Source organism: Pseudochaenichthys georgianus, chromosome 10 (genome assembly GCF_902827115.2).
Source record: "Pseudochaenichthys georgianus chromosome 10, fPseGeo1.2, whole genome shotgun sequence".
In the NCBI taxonomy this organism is placed as follows: Eukaryota; Metazoa; Chordata; class Actinopteri; order Perciformes; family Channichthyidae; genus Pseudochaenichthys; species Pseudochaenichthys georgianus.
The window spans coordinates 19,868,616-19,894,746 of NC_047512.1; the positions used below are offsets into that span (position 1 = coordinate 19,868,616).

At 39.7% G+C, this 26,131-nt stretch overlaps 1 protein-coding gene across 3 annotated transcripts in view; it reads left to right on the forward strand.

Annotated features, from left to right (window-relative positions):
- Positions 1–1,528: 1,528 nt before the first annotated feature.
- Positions 1,529–26,131, forward strand: part of LOC117454196 (equilibrative nucleobase transporter 1-like) — a 41,836-nt gene continuing 17,233 nt past the window's right edge. The window contains exons 1-9 of one of the 3 annotated variants that reach the window (XM_034093331.1): positions 1,529–1,616; positions 2,122–2,352; positions 2,835–2,964; positions 8,437–8,483; positions 8,576–8,652; positions 16,461–16,553; positions 16,645–16,784; positions 17,083–17,183; positions 17,309–17,452. In XM_034093331.1, the coding sequence (XP_033949222.1) occupies positions 2,166–2,352; positions 2,835–2,964; positions 8,437–8,483; positions 8,576–8,652; positions 16,461–16,553; positions 16,645–16,784; positions 17,083–17,183; positions 17,309–17,452 (919 nt within the window). In that variant the 5' untranslated portion in view covers positions 1,529–1,616; positions 2,122–2,165. Of the gene's footprint in view, positions 1,617–1,670; positions 1,773–2,121; positions 2,353–2,834; positions 2,965–8,436; positions 8,484–8,575; positions 8,653–16,460; positions 16,554–16,644; positions 16,785–17,082; positions 17,184–17,308; positions 17,453–26,131 lie in introns of those variants that run through there. The other 2 variants (XM_034093330.1, XM_071204634.1) reach the window with 2 other exon arrangements.

The window sequence follows — 26,131 nt, forward strand, 5'->3', positions numbered from 1 at the left end:
TATAGATTACACAAATGATTTGTTTGCAATTTATAGTTTTATTTTTGAAATGTATTTTATTTTGCTTGACTCAGTTTTTTTTTCTTTTAAACTCATAGTTTTGCTTTATTCTGAGAAAGTGTTGCTTTATCTTTATGATGCAAAACTAATCCCATAGTAGTTCCCCTCGATTCCATTGGCTCTGACGGTTAGAAAAAGATGTCAATCAGCAAAATCGAGCAAGGAGGGCCAGAGATAAGTGAAATCCACCCAAATGACCCCAGAAGTGTTTTTTTGTGTGCTAAATCTCTCTAAAAAGGTCAAATTTCACTTGTTTTGCATCAATCTTGATACAGGGTACTTATTATATGTTGTAGTTTGGATTCCTAAAGCTTTTAGTCTACCATCCCATTATTCAAGGGTGGTTTTCACTATAAGTAATTTTTTTTGGACGGACACAATCATTTAAATTTTTTTACTGTGTTCAATCTGAATTTACTTTAAAATAAAACATCTATATTGATTCTGACACTTCTACATCCAACTCACAGGTGTAACCTTGCTTTGAGAAGAAATATTATTAATTTAACCCTTTTAGAAGGGAAGATATGGTCATTTGTTCTGGGAATGTCATTTTCGAGCCTGAGACCTGAAAAACAGGCTCGGGGCTTATTAATATCTACTAACTTGAATTTTTATTAAAATGAATTAATCAATTATTTTTTATATTGTATTGTAATGTTGAGACAAGACTTTTAGTGACAATCATGTATTGCGTTACAATTATATGTAAAAAAAACATACCACTTCTCTAAGGCAGTGGTTCCCAACCGGGGTGCGCCAGGGCTCAGATGATTTGAGGCCAAATATCATACTTAGACTTTCTTTTTCTTTTTAAATACAGTTTCCTATATAAAAAATTATTGATTAATTAATTTTAATAAAAATTCAAGTTAGTAGCTAATAAAGGCATAAAAAGACAGAAATGTATAATTTTTTCTTTAATAGAAATGTTTCTTCTGCCCGTAACGTGTCCAAACCAGGCTTGTCTGGATAAGCGCATTTTTAAAACATAGTCATTGTCCATGCTGGTTTCAGTTGGATTATTTGTCACAGTTGCTCCGATCAGATCGGTCTCCTCCATTTTGTAGATTATTTATTTTTTGAATCCACATAAACCTCAGGCCTCAGGTGAAGCACACAGATAACCAAAACAAAAGCATCGCACTCCAATAATATTTAATAAACACAACAACTAATATTGATATCTTAAATAGCAAAAACTGGCTTTCTGGCTGACCTTTGTGACACTACTTTGCTGAGATTATCTGACATCTGACTAAAGATCCTTAACTATGTAAAGATATAAATCCCTACACACACAAGAGATGCAGATCCTGGGTTTAGATGTTATATTTTGACAAGTTTAACTTTTAACCTTTTTTTTAACTAACTTAACATATGATTAACTTTGCAGTTTATTGAGAGCGTTTTCTGACGGAAGCCTCTAGCATCATGAGGAATCTTGAGTTATACAGTAAGTTATACATTATAAGCACCCTTTCTATGAGCCTGTCAAGCAGTGATAAGGCGCTCAGGAACGTTTTGTATATAAAAACCCTGCAATGACACAGAGAGTAAGATGGAGATTTTTTTCTTAAGGGAGGGAGCAGAGGGAGGGAACTAGAAAATAAAAAGTAGGGAAGAATTTACCTCTATAAAGAAAAATAGTTTGGCAAGAGCAGAGAGGTTTTTCTTCGGAAAACCTTTGGGGAGACCACAGAGACTGAACTGTGAGTATTAGAGATAAGTAGAGAGAACAATACAATTTAAAAACTGTTGCTTTACAGAAGTTTACCAAGTCAAGGATGTACATTTTAAATGATTTCACTTTTTTGTTGATATCTATGATTTGCCAGTTTTTTCAGAAAACTCACCTTTTAGCCGGGATCACATTTAGTGCCCAGAATGTTTCCAACCTATCTCTTGCTTGTGAAACGTATAGATTTTCAATTTGAGTGATTTTGTTGGGCCATGCAGGTCAGGTCCATTTGTTATGAAAAAAAGTAAATATTTGACGGTTTACAAATAGTGCTCTCTAAATGTACCAGAATAACATTTCACATTTATTTTGTTTGGCAGGTGGAGTTACAGGAGCCACCTACTGTATATGTGTGTGAGGGACCATGCTAGGTTTTGTGAACAGTTTGATGGTGCGGCGGTACCTCACTTTAGTTACAGGTCTGTTTGAGTGTCTGTGCTTCTCTGGAGCTGTGTTTGGATGGACTTCTCTTGTTTTTATCCTAAAGACGGAGGGCTACTTCAGTTCTCTGTGCGTCAGCACCACAGGAGTCAATGCAACGCAGGTCTTAGGTCAGTTTGATATCCTCACCTCCACTATTTTAAATTGTAAGCTGGAGATAGCCAGACTAATAATTGTTGTCAAATGAGTTTGCAATAAAAAACAACTCTTTATGCAGGCCACTCTGACACTCATTTTCAGCTATTTAAGCACATTAAAGGGATATTTAGGATTGTTAAAAGTGGGGCTGTTAAAGATCCTTGTCCAAAGTTTGGATAAAAAGACAGGCAAAGAAAGCTAAGCAATGTATTACTGTGAACAAGGGCGACAGCAAAATAAAAATAAAACGTGACCACCTAAAAAACACTGACTAGGCCTAGGGATAAGAAGTTCATACAACCCAACTTCAAACAAACTCAAATGTTTTGGTTAAGGTCAGAGAGGCCTGCATAAATAATATTATTTGAACAACTGGTACTAGTAACCAACTGTCATATATTTTACAACCTTATCTCTCTGTCTCTCTCTCTCTTTATGTTGTATGTGTCTACAGATTGCAGCGGACAGGATGAACAGTTTTCTCTTGTTTTCACCATCGCCTCCTTTCTGTTCAGTTTTTTGATGCTACCAAATGGTGTCCTCTTCGACCGGTTTGGTACTACAGTGGCTCGGCTCTTTGGAATGTAAGTCAGAGAATATTTCAATAACTTAAGAATAAAAGGGAAAAAGATGTATCATCCATATATCCTTTCCATAAAAACAGTGATTCAATATAGTACGTAAAGAGGACCTATCATGCAAAATGCACTTTTTGATTTTATACATAAATATGTGTCCCCGGTGTGTCAGGGAACTCACGCAGTGTCAGAAAATAAAACCCTCTCTCTTTTCCTCCGTACCCAAATCGCTAAAAACGGGGGTCCAGACTTGCGTTCGATATGACGTCAAATCGGCAATGTGGACCCACAGCACTATCAGAAACGTTGCTATCAGAAACAATGCCCGACTGTTTTGGACGTAATATGGTCGGTGTTTACATTAGCATCGTTAACACTCAGAGCTAACCTGTACTGCACAGAGCATGTGTGTGAAGATGCAGGAAATAAAAAGGAACTCACCTTGTGGTATAACCGGCAAGAGAGAAAGCCTTTGAGCTCCATACTGTTTCAGAAATAATCCTTGATCTAATAATCCTTGCGTTTCATCACCGCAGCATTTTAGACAGTATCTGCCAGGTCCCGCATGAGCCGGCATAAGCTCCGCCCCCTCTTATTTTTGTTTGTTTCAGTTTTAAAGGGGACCTATCATGCAAAATGCACCTTTGTACGTCTTTTATACATGAATATGTGTCCCCGGTGTTCCAGGGAACTCACCAAGTGTCAGAAAACACAACCCTCTCTATTTTCCTCCTTCGCCAAATCTCTAAAAAAGGGGCTGCAACGGATCTGAAAAAAACGGATCCAGATTTCAACACTTTTCTATGTCACAGAGAAGTCCTCAGTTTATTGGTCAACTCTCCACCTATCAGGGGAATGAGCCACGGCCACGTGCATTGCCAAACCTCTCATTCGCATATAGGCTATCGGCAGGCTAAATCAACCCACATCTGTGTTTTTGCCTGCTCTTGCCAGGATGTCTAAGATAGTTAAACGTTGTGCTGTTCTTCGCTGCAAGACTCGGGACAGGGGACTGCATGCAATGCCATCAGTGGAAAAAGAAATGAATCTGTGGCTAGACTTCATTTACAAGGGACATGTGCCAGAAGACCACGGCAGATTTCTGTTTGTGTGTTCCAAACATTTTACGATGGACATGTTTATGAACTTGTCTCAAGTCCAACACGGATATGCCTCCAAAGTAATGCTAAACCCAGGATCAATACCAACCATCCGGGACCAGGCCAGTGAGGACACATCCAATTTTGAAGCTGTAAGTTTTTATTTAGCGGTGTTTTTCCTGATAAAGCTATCTCTAGCTTGTAGCATGTATCATATAGCTTCGCCGTATCAATGTCGCCTCAAACCGAAATAGTAATCGGTTAGGTGTTTATATATTTTTGTAGCATTTTATTTTGTACGCTCCGCAGTCTTTGCTTTGTCTTTTATTTGAATTATCAGGCATTTGCTAACATGTTCAGACATACTGCCGTAATGGCGATCTGTGTGAAGGCTGTAAAGCCACTTCCTAGGCGATAACACAAGTATTTATTCTCCTATTTATTAGTATTTTGTATCCTCTAAAATCATATTGAGTAAGTTATAATAACAAACGTAATCTTCTGTAGGCAAGTGCCGTTTTTTCCAGCGTTATATGTAAAAGCTTTTGTGATTGTAGTCTGTAAGAACGATCAGATATCATCGATCTGTAAGCTAAGCTACGCTACGCTAATGAGACATGCCGTTTTTTCCAGCGTTATATGTAAAAGCTTTTGTGATTGTAGTCTGTAAGAACGATCAGATATCATTGATCTGTAAGCTACGCTACGCTAATGAGACATGCCGTTTTTTCCAGCGTTATATGTAAGAGCTTTTGTGATTGTAGTCTGTAAGAACGATCAGATATCATCGATCTGTAAGCTAAGCTACGCTACGCTAATGAGACATGCCGTTTTTTGCAGCGTTATATGTAAAAGCTTTTGTGTGTTTACTTGTTTGCGCACATGAATATAAATGGGGGTGTGTTAGGATACAACACTGTGTATGTATGCGAGGGGGGACACACACCACGAGTAAAACTGAGCTAAAGCCCCGTTGGTCTGTTGTTGACAAGGCCTTACCTCTAGCAACAGGCTAATTAGTGGCTAGCACTCATTACAGTCAGTCTACTGAGGTCAGCCCCTCTCCAACACATCATCTGTATTGAGTCAGAAACACAGCATGCACGTTACGGTTCAAAACTAACTCAGATTGGAAAAGGCTAAGCAAAGAGCTTTGCTAAATAGAGAGTTTTAGCCCCATCTTTTGGGATTTCAGACTATATTTATCCAAATAGTATTTTCTCATCCTGAATACTAAGTTGAGATGATTTTGTTCTAACTATGTGTTCTTCTTTACAGGCCAGCACCTCACATACTTACTAATTAGTGACAATTTGTACATCCTTTGCTATTATTTACATTTTTTTTTATCATGGCGGAAATGAAAGACTGTACCTGGCAGCCCTGCACTACAATGAAAACGCTGAGCGTGCACAAGCCACTACATCCACTGGAAACCCTCTGTATAAACTGCAGTTCCCAAAGGCCAGGAAGGGAGAATGCAGAGCAAAACCAGTAAAGACTGACCCCACATTCCGTAAGTGTTTAAAATATTTATTATACAACTATTTACAAATATAAAATAAAAAAATTAGAAAGAAGTTTCAGTTTTTTACATGCATATACTAATCTAAACCACATTTTCTGTTGTGCTTTTTTTACCATTGCACAGCCCTACGTGGCCAACTTGATGGACCTCATCTTCGACCAAGTCTTTGTGGACCCTGCACCATTATGAGCAACCTGACGGGGAGGAGGTCATCGCCGGGTATGCTACACGGTTCAATTTGGCTGCTGTCTGAACCCAACATCGACATTTCACGGATCAGGAAACTCCCTGCGTATCCTGAGGACAACGCAGGCCGGAATCACCACTCTGATCCTGCGTCCAAGGAAGCCCCAGCACCAGCTCACAAAGCTTCTGTAAAAATATGTAGTGACATTTATACAAAATACAAGTAGGCTACATTTAGATTTTTTTTATGGGTTTTTTTAACCGTTGATTTTGACAATAAAGTTCCGAGTTGATATCAAAATGTGTCGTGATTATTCATGTTTGGATGGGTAAAGAATATTCTGATTTCAAAAGCATAAGGTTGTGTGTGTGGACCTTTTTGTCATACACATGGGTGTGTTATGCCATTGCTGTGTAGTATATAATAATATAATAGTACATGTACAATGACAGAATGAAAGATTGCATCAAGCCATATACACCAGTATTTATTTCCATGAACAATATTAGCATTCGTTTTACAATTTCAGTCAAAACAAACAAACCACTCACTGCTCTATTTGCCTCAACTGTAGTCCACCATGTTCAGCTCTGTAAATATTCAACGCATTCTGCAGGGAGAACACATTTAGGCGCACAGGCTCCAATCCAGGATGGTCCACCATACAGAGTCCTAAAGTTACTGCATCCGTCTTGACACATTGTGATAAACATATATTGAATGACATGTGAAAAATGTATTTAAACAGACAACTTAGTAAAGCTGTCAAAAATGTTACCTGTGGTATCTCCATGCAGCACACATTCTCCGTTCAGAAGGCATCGTGGTGCAATTTGCACAAAGAAGTCAATAACTGAGCTTTTAAAAACACATGAAACTACACACATTGCTGACAACTAAGGTGTTGTTGGAGTTATACTTTTTATCATCCTAAGTTATTCAACTTTCCAACGGTTGTTGCACGATGTTGGAAGAAAAGGACTGTAAACTATTAATAAACGCAATGAGGCCATTGTATATATGCTGAAAATATGAATGTCTCCCTTTATAAATATATATATATATATATCGCTGTTTTTGCGTTACAAACTGTACACATTGCATTCTTGCTAATTAGCCAAAATATGAACGGAATAAGGAGCACGCATCGTAACAGATTAAAATAAATAGGGACAACAGCTTGTCAGCTAACCATTCAGAAACGTCCTGCTGCAACCGAGATTTTTGCACCTCCACCAAAACCTCCGCTGCTTCAGGGTCAGTTTCTGGATCAAATTGATAATATGCTTGAACACATGCATTGCTCTGAGATGACATGTTTATTCCACACTCGTAATCACAGCAAGCATGGTAACGTGACTCTCGCCGGCTCATGCCTGCTCTTCTGCAGGGGGGCGTGGTCAGCTGCTGCTCAGAATTTTCAAAGACTGGCTTGGAATAGAGCGAAAATGAGCGAAACGAGGCATGTCTAAAAAATGATCTGTTTGGTATTTTGAAAAATAAAATGTATAAATATACCTTATATAGGTATGGTCATACACTATATCATTTAAATATAGCATGATAGGTCTCCTTTAAAAAAAAGAAGCTTTTTTATTTGTTTAGCCTTTATTTATACAGGTGAAAATCTCATTGAGACACAGGGTCTCATTCTCAAGAGAGACCTGTTTATACCCGGAATCAGCACTTTTGTAACAGGAAGAGAAATAGTGGGATAGAATGGCTAGAATGGGTGATCTGTTTGGTTTTTGACCAAAACACTTCATAGACATGTTTTTTATATATTTTTATATATCTGACCTATGCTATTGCCTAAAAATAGCATGATAGGCGACCTTTAAAGCCCATTAGCCGTAAAGTTAAGAGCGATGTAATTTTGAATATTGACTAGAAAAGAACATCAACAAGTCCTTCTTCATTTGTGTTCTTAGTGGGGAAGAAATTAAGTGAGAACCTCTCCTAGTTAATTGCACTTGACTGAAAGTGTGATGCTTAAATCCTAGCAAATATGTAATATATCGTCTAACTCTGCATCACCATTTATATAAGATTTATATAATAAAAACCGAAATAAATAAAAACCGAATAAAAAATAAATTATTATTATTATTAAAAAAATAGAAACTTACACAAAACAAATTAAAACTGACTATGACAAAAGAAAAGACTGACTATGAAAAAAGAAAAACTGCAGCACAGTCAATAGCAATTAATCATCAACACAACCTTTCTAAGAATTTAAAGTTTAACTTCAAACTGCAGCATTTGAAATGCACTTTTGAAGCTCTGCAGTACAGTTCTGTTTGTTTGTGTCTTTACAGCTGTGTGTAAAGACAACATTTGATTAAAAAGCACTTTTTAACACATTTAATGATATCACTTCAGACTTTTCAATTGATGCAGTTTACTATCAATCTGGACTAATAGTGGTGTGTTATGATAGGACACTGACTCGAAAGGTCATCACAACCTCACATTAACAAATAAATAGTCATAAAACTGAAAACATCCATAAAATGTACGATTATTGGCTTATTTTAACGATGTCATAGCAGGATTATTTCAGATATAATTGCAGATCTGCTGTAAGCTAGCTAACTTAAATGTTTCGGTCTTGTAAAATATCATGTCTTTTAAAACATTGAAATGTATATTTCCAACAGAACTCTTTACACCACGGGTACCTTGATGATGGCCTTCTCGACTGCAGGTGAAAAACATTTCTCTGTCTTGTTGTTTTGTAATCACTCATGGTTTATGTAAGTAATCTTACGTCTGTTGTTGCTCTTTTATTGTCATCAGCTTTATCAAACCTGATATTCCCAGCTCTCGCCCTCATGGCGTCGGGTGGCAACATGTTTCTACTGACCAACTTGCAGGTACTAAAGCTGTCTCTGAGATAAAAGAAAAGTCCATCCATCAGGACATTGTTTAACCTCTCATGAATGGGGGGGTCATGTTCAGACTCTTAGATTGAGATGAGGCTTGATCAATCCTTCCTATGTTTCAGAATCAGACTGTGGCTAATTTTGCTTTTGCCTTAACATTTTGGACACATTTGAGATTTTTCTCCTGTAAACACAGGATCAAAACCATACCTCTAAGTCAGGGGTCACCAACCTTTTTTAGGATGAGGGCTACTTTCAAAAAATAAAACAAGTCGGGGGCTACTTTTACTCCTCTTTTTTTTGCAGTGTATATATTTAGCACATTTTAACATTATTATATGCTTACCTTTAACCTTTGTGTGCTGTTTGGGTCTGTGGGACCCGTTTTCAGTGTTTACTAAAAGAACATGTATGCAATTTAATTATTTTAACCTGCTTTATTTGGGGGTGGACCTCACATCCTCTAGGGGGAAGATTATTTTTTAAATGTTGAAGTTAAATGCATCAATCTGGTGCACTTTGAGCATAACATGAATGTATGGATACAGCTCTCAACACGCTGTATACTTTTCAATGATCCAAACATCTTTAGAATATGATCACAACCAATAACAAATCATTTAAACTGGTTTATTCTTATCTTATGTTTCCTAGTTAGCATTCTATCTTTGCATTTATGCATATTTTACTAATCACTCCCCTTTTAAACTGTTTTTTGTTTTTTTTTACTGTCCTATAGTACACATTGGAATGATTTCTTACTTTATCTATATTAAATAGATAAAGTTCTCCCTAGCTCTCTCTCTTGCTCTCTCTCTCTCTCTCCCTCTCTCTCTCTCCCCTCTCTCTCTCTCCCTCCCTCCCTCCTAGCTCTCTCGCTCGCTCTCTCTCGGTGTTTCTCAATCGCGAGGATGCTGGTTTGGTAGTCGCGTAATTCCAAGTCACTTCCTTCAGAAAAGAAGCAAGTATACTTCCAAGCCACGGCTTCGGAAAACGAAGAAGAATGGAACAGGCTAACAAGTGTGCTACTCTCTCTAACGGTTTCAACATAAACTGTACCGAAAATAAATACCTCACGATGTCTATCTAATTATGAACTTGCTTTACTTTCACGGAACACATTTTTGGTGATAACAAATGTAACAAAGTAACATATTTACCAACACATGTTGGCCACCACATACTTACATTTAAATGTGTGCTGCGTCGGTTCAGCAATTCTCCGCAAGGGTTTTTGAAATTGGTCCGTGCGCAAAGTATTGTGTGGATTTTAAGGACGCGAAGTCTACCTATGTGCAGCCTCGAAATTTCCCCCAAACCAAGGACGCGGCCTCTGTGGAATTCCAAGTATGCATAGGGTAGATTCTTTTAATTACATTTCCTTTTTTGTTTTGTGTATTTTTTACATTTTGGATTTGCTTGGCGACAGGGGCGGCGGGTACTGTAGGCTAGGGAAGGCTTTCCAAATATGTGTGTCACTGCATCCTGGTAAAATAAAAATATAATGTATAATGTTTGTGTCTTTGACATTAGCGCTGCTATGCAGCCACCAGTAAACTGTACTACGAAGCTCAACAGATCCTGGATATGTTTGAGTTATCTTAACTAACCCTAACAAACGAGATCTCGCTAAGCGGTCCTACGACGCTGGTTATCAACTCCGTGAATCAAGCCAGGGGCCCTTTCTCACTTCCCTTATTTTTCATTTCCTCGCTCCTCGGTCTCGGTCTCACCAGAAGTTGATTTGTCTGCGCCATCTTGGGTAGCGTCCCAATGGCCTTATTTTTGCCGGAGGAGCGAGGAGCGATAATGGAGGAGCTATAATCGAGGAACCACCAGACCATGGCCGTTTCTCAATCGCGAGGATGCTGGCTTGGTAATCGGGTACTTCCAAGTCACTTCCTTCAGAAACGAAGCAAGTATTCTTCCAAGCCACGGCTTCGGAAAACAAAGAAGAATGGAACATGCTAACAAGTGTGCCACTCTCTCTAACGGTTTCAACATAAACTGTACCAAAAATAAATACCTCACGATGTCTATCTAATTATGAACTTGATTTACTTTCACAGAACACATTTTTGGTGATAAACAAATGTAACAAAGTAACATATTTACCAACACATGTTCTACGCCACTACATACTTACATTTAAATGTGTGATGCGTCGGTTCCATACTTGCCAACCCTCCCGATTTTCGCGGGAGACTCCCGATTTCATTGCCCTCTCCCGGTTTCCTCCCGGGGTCATATTTCTCCCGCATTTCTCCCGATTTCTGACAAAATCAGATTTACTCACGACTGTTTCCATTCTGACTTTAATACAGCTAAACTAACTATTTCAAGTATACTACGTCATAGAGTGGCGCAGAATGCTGGGCATTTAACATGCATTTAAACAGTCCTTCGGCGCCACTCGATGACGTAGTATACTTGAAATAGTTGCTTTGCAGCAGTTTTACTTGCGATTGAGAAACGGCCCGTGTGTGTAGCGATAGCGCATTTTGTGTGATAGGGAAAGAGGGAGAGAGGGGGACCGGTGCCAGCAGGGACCGTGTTGTTAGCATCTGATTAGCTAGCTGCACTAACCGACATAAGGAGCTGTTTCCACAACAAGCTGGAGGAGAGTCCTCTCCTCTCAGACTGAGAGGCTCAGTGAGCTAAACAAAGGACTCTCTGAGTGTTTAGATAGTTAACTTTAGTCTAAGTTATCTCAGTGGGTCTCAAACGGTTTGGTCACAAATTATTCAAAAGATTATCTCCGCGGCACACCTTCATATGATCATTATAGTTAAAAAAAAATCAAAAGAGAATAAAGGAAAAACAGTTATGAAATCTATATGCAGTAAAACAAGAATAGAGTTTAAAAGGATAGTGATTTGTAAAATATCCATAAAGAAAAAGAAAATCTGTTTACAGTTCTGTTTCATATGGGTGTTCCCGCCTGGAACAGCACCACTAGTGTGCCCTTGAGTAAGGCACTTCTCCAGGGAGAATGTCCCTGTAATTAGGGCCCGAGCAGCACGGAGCGCTAGGACCCGACGGCGTCCTAGCACGAAGTGAGAGGAACCTATTGTTATTAGGGCCCGAGCACGGAGCGCGAGGACCCGACGGCGTCCTAGCACGAAGTAGAGGAACCTATTGTTATTGGTGGTATTATTATTATTATTATAGTGCTGGCGTTTCCTCTTTTTGAGGTCTTTAGGATGCTTCAAAAGTTGTATAATTTTGCACGGACGCCAGGACCAGTGAACAATTCAATATTCTGGAGTCAATGGGTTACATATTCCAACCTGCTCACTAGCACCACCTATCAAAATCCCATTTCGGAATACATTTACAAAGTCGCACCGTAACTCCGAATGACCTGAAATTTTGCACACATATGTGACCCGCTCTATCGAAATCGGGGTTCGGGTGTTTTGTTTGATTTTAAATAAACAAAGTCTTGGCTTTCAGAATAAGAAACTTGTATTTCCAAAATCACACGATAAATACATGTTTGAAGCTTGTAAAGGGACGAAGACAGGCACCTCTCATTCGCAATCTGCTCTTCCGCAGCGCCGCCCCCCTCCCTCCGGCTGACATTATGAATGTACATGTATAGTAATCATAAATAACACGGCAGGGTCCGTTACAGTTTGTTTTCATCTGATTTCAAATAAACAAAGTCTTGGCTTTCAGAATATTAAACTTGTTTCAGCAAATTCAGATGATAAATACAACTTTGAAGCTTGTAACGGCATAATTACAAGCGGAGAACGGAGTAACTTAACGTCACAGCAGGCATAACAACAGCTGGTGTTTCTCGTGAGGGTTTTCCCCGGGAAACAAACACAATACACACAAATGCAAAATTACACACACACACGTATACACACACGTATACACACACACACACACACACACACACACACACACTCGCGAGCTTCCAGTAATCCAAACAAAAATATCTTCCCTCCGTAGTATTTTGATAATTTGCTCCGCTAATAATCAATCAGATCGATGGATTCCAGAGAAGAGAAAACTTTGAAGGCCTTTTTCTCAAAATTATGACTCTGTGACAGTCATAATATAATGTGACATATTTTGCTTAATATTTGGAGTAGAACAACAATCCTGATATCATTAGAAAGCTAGGAATCTCCTCTTTCCAACTGTGTATACAACTCAAAATGTGTCTTCGGGTCAATGCGATTTCGATAGAGCAGGTCACATATCCGGGTGGACCTGCTCTACAAATAATCCTCCTGGAACCCTAAGCTCCGCCTACATTATTTTACATTTAAATTAGCATAATGTTCAAAACAGTTAAATATTCACTTAAATTTCAATTTTCAGTTTTTCAACCCCAAATTTCGTATACAGCATCGGTGGAGGGTCAGACACATTACCGTAGAAAATGAGCATGTTAGGACGATAAATATTGCCGCCGTCAATCAAAACGTACTCGCAAAAAGGCGGGGCTTAGAAAGAAATGCTCATAACTCATCAACAATGTATCAAAACATCACAGATTTTGGTAGATAGGTTCAGTCTGTCTTGGGGAATAGGCACACCAAAGCATTTTCATTTTGGACTATAGGAGGCGCCAAAAACACCACCAATTTATAACTCAAGAGCGGATGTTTTTTAACACATACTCTCGGGGTGACTACGAACTCAGATTTAAAGTGTCGAAACAAATTCAGAATGTGGGCGTGGCCTATATCTTTTTTTTAAATTGCGATAGCATAAAATGAGCTTCGGACGCAAAACTTGGGACACACGTCAGAGCCCACGACCTTTTCGAGAATGTTTTTCAAAAAAACTGCTCACTAGCGCCCCCTATTGTGTGCTAGTCACATATAGTTTCTCAGAACTTCACGAATTTTGGCACAGACATTCCTCATGGAATTGCGGACGTAAATAGATTCCATTAGCCCCGCCCTCCAGGAAGTCCGCCATTTTTAAAAATGTGCGTTTTTCATGCATTTTAAGCACATTCTTGCGAACTCCTCCTAGGGGAATGATCAGAAAAATTCCAATCCAGGACACGTTCAGCCCCTTTTTAATATGATGCTAAATTGAGAAGAATATTTTTGATAGCTCAATCGTGGAGGTCGTAAGCTAACAGCGAATACACCATTTTTGACGATTTACATGTCGCAAATTACTCCAAACTACTCGAATATAGTTATTCCGATATTCACGAAACGCTGTATACATATTGCTATTATGATTGCACACATATTTTAAATTGCCTTCCATTAGCCCCGCCCCCCAGAACGTCGGCCATTTTGAAAAATGTGCGTTTTTCAGCCATTTTAAGCACATTCTTGAGAACTACTCCTAGGGGAATAATCAGAAAAATTCCAATGCAGGACAGGTTCAGCCCCTGGCCAATGTCATGAAGAATTGCGGATTACATTTTTGATAAATCAATCGTGGAGGTCGTAAGCTAACAGCGAATACACCATTTTTGACAATTTACATGTCCCAAATTACTCCAAACTACTCGCATATAGTTTTTCCGATATTCACGAAACGCTCTATACACATTGCTATTATGATTTCGGACATATTTCATATTTGCTTTTATTAGCCCCGCCCCCCAGGAAGTTGGCCATATTCAACAATGTGCGTTTTTCCTGTATTTTAAGCATATTCTTGCAAACTCCTCATAGGGAAATTATGGAAAAGAATTCCTATCTAGGACAAATTCAGCCCATATCCAATGTGATGCTAAATTGCGAAAAAAATTGTTGCTAGCTCAATCGGGGAGGTCGTAAGCTAACAGCGAATACACCATTTTTGACGATTTACATGCCACAAATTACTCCAAATTACCCCAAACTACTCGCATATAGGTTTTCCAATATTCACGAAACGCGGTATACACATTGCTCTTATGAATCAGGACATATTTCAAATTGCCTTTCATTAGCCCCGCCCCCCAAAAACTTGGCAATTTTCAAATATGTGCGTTTTTCATGCATTTTAAGGACATTCTTGCGAACTCCTCCTAGGGGAATGATCGGAAAAATTCCAATCCAGGACAAATTCAACCCCTATCCAATATGATGCTAAATTTCAAAGAAAATAGTTGCTAGCTCAAACGGGGAGCTCGTAAGCTAACGGAGAATGTTCAATTTTTGACGATTTACATGCCACAAATTACTCCAAATTATTCCAAACTACTCGCATATAGTTTTAGTGTACCCTCTGTCATAGCTCCTCCAGTGAGACTCCTCTCTCCTCTAAATCAGTGTATCCTCGGTTACAGCTCCTCCAGACAGCCTCCTCGATAATCGATCCTCGACGACCCTTTAGAGAAATTTGTTTTCCTTCGAGACGGCGCGCCGACATCCGTTTCCGGGTCACTGCCGGAGGACCTGGGAGTCTGGGACGCGAAAATTATAGAAATGACTCGCGTGCATCTGCTTGACGCCGGGATGACCGGCTGCCCTCCCCGACAGGCAGACGGACGCGAAGGCCCGCTCATCACTGCGCGCACATGTGCGACCGCAGTTTTAATTGGTAATTGTAAGTCGCTTTGGATAAAAGCATCAGCTAAAATGAAATGTAATGTAATGTGTTGAGAGATGTATCCATAGATCTCTCCATGTTGCTCTCAAAGTGCACCAGATTGATGCTTTTAACTTCAATATTTAAAAAAAAAATCTTCCCAGGGAAGCATCCCCCCGGACCCCCCTAGAGGAGGTGAGGTCCGCCCCCCATTCATAAAAGCACTTTACCGCTGCCTATATGCCGTGAGCTGATTATCGAGCCTTCATTGTAACAGTTGTGTACTGTGTGTGTGCGTGTGGAGAGTGTTGCAGTAGAACATTCCACTGTAGCGCCACTGTGGGCTAAGCCCCGAATGTTTTCAGGTCCAGGCGACGCACCTGATACTGCCCCATCTAAGACACGAGTGATTCTGACTTTAATTACATTTGAGTTGGGTGTTTCGTCAACTTAATGTGTTCCTTAAAATAATACGTCTGCATACAGTATATGTGACAATGTAAGTGTTGCACGGCCAGATACGGCTCGAGAAGCTGACTCAGATAAGGAAATATATGATAGGCTATATTATGATATTATATGATCGATGATCTGATTGATGATGTGATATGAATGATAAGTACGACACATCGGCGTCTTCTCTGCATACGGTAGTTTAAACTGTATTTCCTTTATCCTGTAATATGACTTGATAGATTTAAACTCCATACACTGAACTCTGATTGGTCAGCAGGCGGTGCTTTTACTGAGTTGATCTCTTTTCTATAGACGCCGGAGGCGGGCAGCGTCAGGAAAAAAAGGTTATTTAGCCTTCCCAAACCTGAGACTCACGCGCCGCCTATGCTTGGCGAGCTATTTTTAGAACATGCCCGGTGGGCGACTCACGTTCCCCCTGCGGCTGACTAAGTGCCCGCGGGCACCGTGTTGGCTACCCCTGCTCTAAGTCATATAACGCCTTAGAACTTAGACTGAGAAACACAGTCATCAGAGCTTTTTGGAAGCATAAGAGGATAGATGTTCAAGATCAGATTTTTCACAAGCTTTGAAACCTTTAAACATCTGTCCCCAATGCATCACTTAGGAATTAAGCCAACCAAAAAAAGAGTTTTCCCTCACACTTTTCTTAGAAACCGAGTGCTCAAGGGTAATGTTTAATTCAAATGATGTAGGCCTAGTATAAAACCACATCATCATATTCAAACAAGAAATTCAAATCATTGAATGGCTTAACGATTTTGATGTAAAAAGGACAAGTCAGATTTAGAAAAAAAAAATGTTGTATTCCTCTCATGAAGTTAGGAATCTTGTTCGGGTCACATCGCTCCACTGTCATCACTCTCTATAACGGGTCCATTGGCTCTTCATCCGCGCTCTTCCTTGTCATCAAGGTAAGAAACACTCGCTCACTATTTTCGTATATTTGCAATATATTCAAACACTATCATGTTGTAACAATGACCTTGTTGTTCTGTTTTGCAGCTGTTGCATGAGGCTGGCATCTTTTTCTTCCCCTCCTTCCTCCTCCTCTCCGCCTGCAGCGTCCTTCACCTGCTCAGGACTTTCTTCCTGCTGCCCCGAGGCAAAATTCCCCACCCACTGCCTGATGGCTACACATGCGGGTACAGATAAAAAAAAATCATACACATCAACACACATATCAACAGAATACTTTTTGATCTGTGCTCTATGTTAGAAGTTCTTGTTTACTGTATAGACATCAGAGCAATGTGAATTGATAGTATTCAGAATATATTATTTTGTATATCTATTATTATGGGTGCTCCTTTTACAGAGATGAATGTATTATTCATATGAAAAGGCTGCAAAACATTGAGCTTTCACTTGTAATCAAATCACCCCAGACGCATGCTAATCCCAGGTGTAAAAAGGGCCCTTGTCACCTTTGATCTTTGTCAGGATAACCTGTGGTAAATCAAAGACTCTGAGCTTGGAGCAGATAACAGCGGAGGGTAACAATCAACCGACGACAGAGGAGGTCAAGGACGTCCCGGATCAAGGTCTGTTCACTTCAAATCGCACAGATATTTAAAACAGGATAAACTAATCAAATATCCTATCTGTCTTTATTGTTGTTCTTTCCTCATCTTCATCAATCTCTACGGTCTCCTCTTGTCTCCCTCAGAGAAGAGTTTAAGTGAGTGTTTGAAGTCCAGGCTCTTCTGGTGGCACCTGCTGTGGCTGTCAGTGATGCTGCTCAGACATTACCTCTACATCGGCACCCTCAACCTCATGCTGCAGCGGCTGACGAATGGAGATCCTTCACTTGGTAAACATGCACAAACACTACCTTTTGTCTGATTGTCTAAGCAAATTTCCTGCAAACCTCCTTATCATACCATCTTTCCGCCTTGGGAACCACAGCACATAGCCTCTGGCAGAAATAAACTCTTAAAACTTGGCAGATTATCACAGCCAACACCTTCAAAAAATCCAGCAAGACCAGCTGGATCAAGCACCACCGTAAGAGCCAGAGTATAAGATAGTATAAGAGAGTATAGGCCGCCCCAGCATGGACCTTGGGCTGTTTAACTACCCAGCATGCTCCTGGCTGATGTCTGGTTAGCCAACACACTCTCACTCCCTAAGCGTCCAATAGCGACGTTTGGTCAGTGTCCGTGGCGTCCAATTGTGACGCTCCTAGGCTCCTTCAGCGTCATAAAGGGACGCAAATAGCTTTCAACTGATGGCAATGTATTCCCATCTGCGTCGGGATTTGACGCTCATGGAAGCACGGCATTCGTTTATGTCGGCTGCCCTTAAAGGCAATGTGAGCGTCCATTCCCATTGGATAACGGAGAATTGTACACCCGGAAGTAAGTATTCCTCTTACTGTCGATTGATTTTACAGTGATATCTGCACTACTCATCGACTAAAAAACATCAGATTATCCTTGTTAATTACACAACATTGATTGGTTTAAATTGTGTGCAATGCTTTTGTATCTTTCCCCTTCGATTCGGAGAAACAAATATTTTTTCTGAGTAAAGGATGGCAGAAGACACAACACTACCCAGAATCTCCAGCTATCGTTTGGACTACACCATGTGCTCTGTTTGACAAACCCCGTTTTTTTCACCATTCATTCCGATGGCTGCAGAAAAAGAAAACATGGCCGAACTTCGTTTTATTCTAGGTGGAAAATGCCTATTTTAAAGTTAGTTTGGCCATTAAAATGCGTTTTGATGTCATTTGATGCGAGAAATATGAGTTGTTATTTCAGATTATGTGTGCAGTGGATGTACATGATCTTTAGTTTGCTAGTTATTACGAAGATTACTTCAGGAAATCGCGACGTTTTCATTGTTACCAAGGTGGTTGCTAGGGACGCTGCTATCGATATTATTTCTGTTATGTTGTGTAACTGTTTAATGGTGTTATCTTTATTGCTACCCCCGTCAATGTATAGTGTTGGTCCACAGCCTAAACATATTAGTTTAACAAAATCCGCATCTAAAGATAGCCTACGTTATTTTCCCCCTGTGCAATTCCAGTCTCACATCTCACAGCACATCGTCATTAACAAATACCGGAAACAGACCGAAAACATTTAAAAAAAATAATAATAATACTTTATTCCGAGTGTGCTTGCTTTTCTCTTTGAAAGTCATCACATAACGGCATTGTAATACACGGTTCGGCTGCATTATATATTACATATCTGCCGTAGTTCTGTATTTATAGAGCCCTGGTGAGAAGACAAACATGAGGAACTGAAAACGTGACGTGGATCATAAATATATCAGCCATTGAACAACATCTTACATTTCTTTTCACACAATACGTCTCCTTGCAGTATCAACACTAATTCGGCTCACTTTTATATTTGATCCAATTGGTAGATAGGCTGTATTTACACCATAAAGGTGCACAGCTGATATAAAGGGACACCTGGTGGTTAAAGCATGTTATTGAATTTAATTATTTGTATTATTAGGGCCTGAGCACGTAGTGCAAAGACCTATTGAAATCGTCAGTATTATTATTCTTCTTTTACCGGTTCTGCACTTTCGACCTGTTTTTGAGGGGGTTACGACACTATTCATGTAGCGACATTTGGCAATGCCACCAGGACCGGTGAAAATGTTAAAAAACTTGCTCTCTAGCGCCACCTGTGTAAATTCAGTGTTTCGAAAAATGTACAAAGTCGCAGCGTAAGTCTGACGGACCTGCAATTTTGCACACTTATCCGGGTGGAGCAGCTCTACATATTATCCTCTCATATCCCGAAGCTCCGCCTACTTTGATTTTTTTTAATTAGCATAATGTGAAAAACATTGAAATATTAACTTACATTCCAATTTCTTGATTTTCCAAACCAAACTTAGTGCACAGCATCAATGGAGGGGCAGACACATTACCGTACAAAATGAGCACGAGGTGTGGAAAAATGTGTCCGACATCAATCAAAACGTATTAGCAAAAGGGTGTGGCCTACACAAAAATGCTCACAATTCATCCAAAATATATCCAAATATCACAGATTTCGGTGGATAGGTTCAGTGTGTCTTGGGGAATAGGCACAACAAACAATGTTCATTTCGGACAATAGGGGGCGCCAAAAACACAACTAATTTATATCTCAAGAAGCGATGGACTAAAAAAATATATATTGTCATAGACATACTGGCAAGGTGAGTATAAACTTAGATTTAAAGGGTCGCAACCAATGAAAAATATGGGCGTGTCCTATTCAGTTTTTTCTCTAAATCGAAGGGTTAAAAAATGTACCAAGCCATAAGTAAGGGAAAAAATGAGTTACGGCCTTTAAATTCGGAACGCATGTCACAGCCCACAACCTTCTCCAGACTGTAGAAACAAATCGGACGTTTTAGCTCAGTAGCGCCCCCTATTGTGCGGTAGTCAAATATAGTTTCTTCGAACTACCCAAAACTTGGCCCAGAGATTCCTCGGAACATGTACCAATTTTGACGATTTAAATGCCACAAAATCGCTAAAATGACTTTTGGAAGCAAAACTTGGAACACCCGTCACAACCCACGTCTTTTTCCAGACTGTACAAACAATTTTTACATTTTTGTACACCAGCTCAGTAGCGCCCCCTATTGTGCGATAGTCACATATAGTTTCTCCAAACTACCCCAATCTTGCCACAGACATTACTGATGGAATTGCGGACATATTTCAAAATAGCTTCCATTAGCCCCGCCCCCCAGAAAGTCGGCCATTTTGAAATATCGGTGTTATTCATGCGTTTTAAGCGCTTTTTCGCAAACACCTCCTCGGGAAAAGATCGGAAAAATTCCAGTCCAGGACAAGTTAAGCCCATATCCAATATGATGTTAAATTGCAAATAAAATAGTTGCTAGCTCAATCGGGGCGAACGTAGGCTAACAGAGAATGTACCATTTCTGTACCAGTCTCAAATGACTCCAAACTACTCGCATATTTTTCCAGATATTCACGAAACGCTGTATACACATTACTATTATGATGGCACACAAATTTACCAGCAACAGCTCTGCTTATTAATTTCCCACATTAACCATAAACACCCAATACATATAAAACTCCTAAACAATGTATGGTGAAATGTTTTCCATCTTTGTTTTTCTATCTACGACTACAAACAGTATTTCCACTACAAGCAGAACAGTAACACATTTGTCTATGCCAGTGGTTCCCAAACGGTGTGCCGCGGCACACTGGTGTGCCGTGAGGCAAGTCCGGGTGTGCCGTGGGATTTTGTGACAACCATACCTTATTATTGCAATATACAACTACACAAAAATAAAAATAAATTCATTTACTATATCAGTACTTTGTAGGTTTATATGTACGTAATCTGCGCGACTTGCGCGTCCACATCTCCACGTGCAGTGCTGCATACACATGGCTGAGTCAGCGATAACTCTCGAGGGGTGGAGGTATGCCCATTATTTTGAGTTCATCCGAAGAATAGACAGGAATGTGACGGTGAGGTGCAAACTGTGTCCAGGCCAGAAGCTGTTATCCACTGCTGTAAACACCACGTCAAACCTCAACAAGCACCTGCAAAGAACACATGCTAAGGTGGAGCTACCGCACACGCTATTTGTTGTTTGTTTATATCACAGTCTGTTCTTCTTCTCTGTCTTCCGGTTGTTGCCTGTTTTGAATGACGAATACACACTACCGCCACCTGCTGGTAAGGAGAGTTATTGCCCACTCACGCATGCACAGTTCGTACGTGCTCGGCTGAAGTCTTTGCGGTATCTGGTTCCAGTGCAACACATGGCCAACACGCAGGAGAACACGCCGACGCAACAGAGTGAGCAGAGATAGACTGCACAAAATATACAGATAGCAGGAGACAGAGAACAGCCACGGTCAGATAGGAGAACATTCAGAGAGTAACGAAGTAGTGTAATATATTACTTTTTTTACTTTTTTAAAGTAATATGTAATATATTACTTTTTTTTAGTAACGACCCCATCTCTGCTGAAATGTTACATTTATAATTTGTAGTTCAGGACCATGGACAATGCAGCTTCCTTGCATTGACAGTTCTCTGTGCTGAATTTCCTTTGTCTCATTTTTAATGTTGTGACCTGTCTGGTTTAAATGAGTGTGTTGCTGCTTTGATGAAGCCTAATTTGATAACGTTTCAAATTAATTTCTGAAATATTTCGTTAATAAATATTTCATGAGTATAGTATAGTATAGTTGTCTTTGTCACATTTTATTTGGCATTAGTAAATAATTATGCACATTTACAGATATTTTACATGACATCAGTGATAACACGTGTTATAAGGGCTATTTTGCACAATAGGTGTGCCTTGAGATTTTTACTTGTCCTTTGGTGTGCCTTGGGCACAAAAATTTTGGGAACCACTGGTCTATGCAATACAATAGAACAGTATGTGTTCACAGCCAATCCGTGATTTAATGAGTATTTCCTTTGTGCCAAGAGCTGATTTAGTATATTGCATCAACGACCTTTTCAATTAAATTGACAATTATTTTGTGTAATTAATAGTGTGTGAAACCAGGCAGAATGAATGACATGGTGTTCATTTCCACTATGCCAAAGCAGTTTACAGTTGCTGACGGTGTAAGGTAATATATATTGTCCTAAGTAATTGTAGCTGTGTTCAAAGGAGTACACGTTACAAGGCCGTGCGGGGGGAGCTGCCAGACCCAGATGTCCTCAAAGTCAGCGAGGTATACAAGGACCTCTTAGCAGACATCTCACCACGAAAAAAAAACGAATGGCTCACTACTCAACTCAATCTTGTGCACAGAGCCTATAGAACACATAATTTAAACCAGCAGGATGTAAACAGAGGAGAACAGCCGGTCTGATTTAGTGCCATGTGATTATCCTGTAATGAGTAACATACACAGTGTTGATCGACTATATAAACAGTTCATTTATTGTCTCGATACATGTGTTGTGTAAGACATTTGAATCAATTTGATACGTCAATATTAAATGTACCTTTATTTTGAAAAACGTTATTGTGAAGGACAAACCGGATGTCACATTTCCGGTATAGAGAGGCGAAGTCCCTCCCTTTCCGGGAGCCACCATGGGACCCCGGAAACGTAAAATTATACATTGAAGTCAATGGAGAGAGAAAGGTTATCTTTTGATCCCGTTTGAATTGTGCCACGAATTACACATATGATGTTTGTCAATTTAAAATAATATTTTGCAAGTCAAAAAAATAAAAATGTGTCGTAAAACTGTGAAGTTACACATTTTTTTGTGTGAAACCGCTGAGTGAACTACAGGTCTCTAGTCTCACACAATACGCGTCACCATCACAAAGACGGCCGTCACGTTAGCAAATTTCACCTGTTTCTTTCAGAATGAGAATAAAAGTATAAAACGAGGTGAACATCACTACAAGTCTGGACACGTTGAGAGCTGTACATACACGAAAGGGGAGTTAGTCGGTTCTGTAAGAGCAGCGGGACCGGCTTTACAAGGTTTCGGTGAGTAATATGAGTGCAATGTGTAATGTTAATGTCAGCTAGGCTAGCTAACATTAGCTAACAAGGTACACTAACGTGTTTTGTTTCAGTAACTAGTTTTCTCCTTAAGAACTTCGTGGTCTCTGTGTATGCTGTGTGGATAACATTAGTGTTCACAAGAACAAGGTACACTCCCGTGTTTTGTTTTAGTTGCTTTTCAGATTGAAGCGGACAGTTTTATATCGACTATACTGTATGTGTGATCTCCTTTTACATCTCGTTGTGTCATTTGAGTTTATTTGCTGTGTGTAGATTCAAGGGTTTTGGTTATCTTGTCAATTTGTTTGGTTATCCAGGCACAGCTGTGTGTGACTCCCTCTGGTACACTGGTATGTGTTTTCCTAATGTAGAGAGCATTGATTAATTAATAAACTACACACTGAGTCTAGATCCTGACCAAATCCTTTTTTATTGTTGATCAAATGTTTTTCAAAAATGTATTCATACACATTTAGAAAAATACAATGTACAATCACAACCAGTACAACACACATTACAAAAAATACAGAAAAAACAAACAATAACAACAATCAGACAAAACTATGGAAAAATAAACCCTCCCACCCCCAGATCCGGACCATCCTTGTATTATTGCTCATTCAATCTATTATAGCATGCTAACAAACATGGTACTTACTTTATTTTTACAGATCTGCATGGGAGAGGATGGCACGGTGCAGAGCGCTGTCTGTGATTGTGCACGGGGGATGTACAAATGCAGCCACGCTGCAGCATTGGCAATATGTGCCATGTGGCAGATCAGCTCCACAGATGTTGAGTGCCAGTGGAGGAAGCCTGGCACTTCCAAAGTAGTCCAGCCGGTGTCTCAAATTTACCAACAGTGAGAGGAGACATACAACCCACTGGCCAGAGACATCGCCACTCAGGATGTAGACTGGTTCAGGTCTGCACTGAGGGGCGCACAGTGTGGCATGGCATGGCTTTTGTCACCTGAGCCAGAGCCGCGGCCTCAACATCAGGCCATTGTCACCGTGCCGGAGCTGGTGAAGGAGCATGAGGGTCGGGGGCTTGAGGCAATTCTTGCCTCAATGCGACTGAGCAGAGACCAGCAAGCTGCCATCCAGACAGCCACCGGAGGACAGCGGACAAAGTGGCAGTTACACAGGCGGGGCAGGTTGACAGCCAGCAAGTTTGGTGCTGTGCTGCGGTCGGGACTTTCATCCACTCCATGCGCGTCCCTCATGAAGAGGGTGCTCGGGGGGTACAACTTGGACGGAGTCATGGCTGTCAACTGGGGGGTTGTAAACGAGGCCGAAGGGGTGAAGGCTTTTGTGCAGGCCTATCAGGAGACAGTGTTCGAGTCTGGTCTCTTTGTGAGTGAGTCGGTGTTTTGGGAGCATCCCCCGATGGACTTGTGCAGCCATCTGCCCTGCTGGAGGTGAAGTGTCCACCATCATTATATAGGATATATATATATATATATATATATTTGTATACATATCTGTAAATTGTATAATTTTATTTGATTTAAAAGTCTTTTTGATCTCTCTGTCTATAAACACAAACTGAGTAAGATTGACAATAAAGTTGACTTTGAAAAATATATATATTCTTTATGAAAATAGTTGACTGTTGGAGAAATGAATCCAAATGAAACGTTGGACTGAACTACAACTACGCCTTTAAATCTCTACGGACTGTTTTTCAGTGGGATGGCAAGTTCCTATCTTTAAACATTTATTAGTTTTTTCTCAGAACAGAATTGATTTTCTGAAGTTAATTTAACTTTGCCGACCATGTAAGGTCATTATTAAAAAGGTACAATCAATTTGTTTAGGGTTGAATAAAATAATGATAAACATTTCATCTGGATAATTTACTGACAGAATAAGAAACTCAATGATGCTCTACTCACCTGTTCCTTTTTATAAAGTGAAACCGTTGAAACGATAGATTTTAGTAAACTTAAAAACAACCTTCTCCAAAAGCTATCAAGGAATATACCGAATACTTGTTTTAGAACTTTATTACATATTTTTATATAAATAGTTTGAGTGATCCATAATTGACAGAAGCTTGTGTTTACACTGACCTGTTACATTACATTACATTACATTTAGCTGACGCTTTTATCCAAAGCGACTTACAATAAGTACATTCGACCAGGAAGACACAACCTTGAGGAAAACAGAATCATATAAGTACATCAGGTTTACTCTGTTACTCATATATTAATGTCTTTGTAACTTCAGTAAACCACTACCTCACTAATTTCTTTCATTCATCACGGTTCAGTAAACTAAGTGATACATGCACCAGTTTAATAATTATAATAACGTAGGATTGCAACTCTTTGAAACTGTAGGTGGCTCTTAAAAGAGCCGTTGTGTTTGGGTGTGCTGGTCTCAGGTCAGTCTAAGCCCTCTCTCGCGGATGCAGCTGGGGGGCAGCTACATGGATGTCGGTGCAGTCCACAATCATTGTGCAGTTGAAGGCAGAATTAATTTATTATTGACTCCGAATGAAGCACAACTTCATGTCATACAATACATTGACTTTATTTGTAATTGTGTAAAAAAATAAAGCATTGATTAGCAAGCAGGACCTGCAGGAACAGAGCATGGTGATGGATGGAGCTGAGAAGAGAGAAGAATAAAGAAAACAGATCAACTTCATTATCGGATATTAAAAATTCAATTTCAAAACAAGTTGCCGCTCCTACAGTTTTCTAGTGTGTAAAGATGATTTCACATGACCTATGCAACATATCACAGTCAATACATGTGTGTCTCTGGGGGGTGCATTGTGCCTTTGATGTATATAAATAATATACCATAACCAAATACTATTACGTACAGTGGAAGTCAGGTTGCCAGGGCAGGTCAGTGTGCATGTTCCTCAGGGTCTCAGCAGTTACAGGTGAGGGAAAGGAAATAAAAGAGAAAAAGGTCAGTAACAACACCTTAAAGTAACAACACTTTGAATAATTATCTCTTTTAATA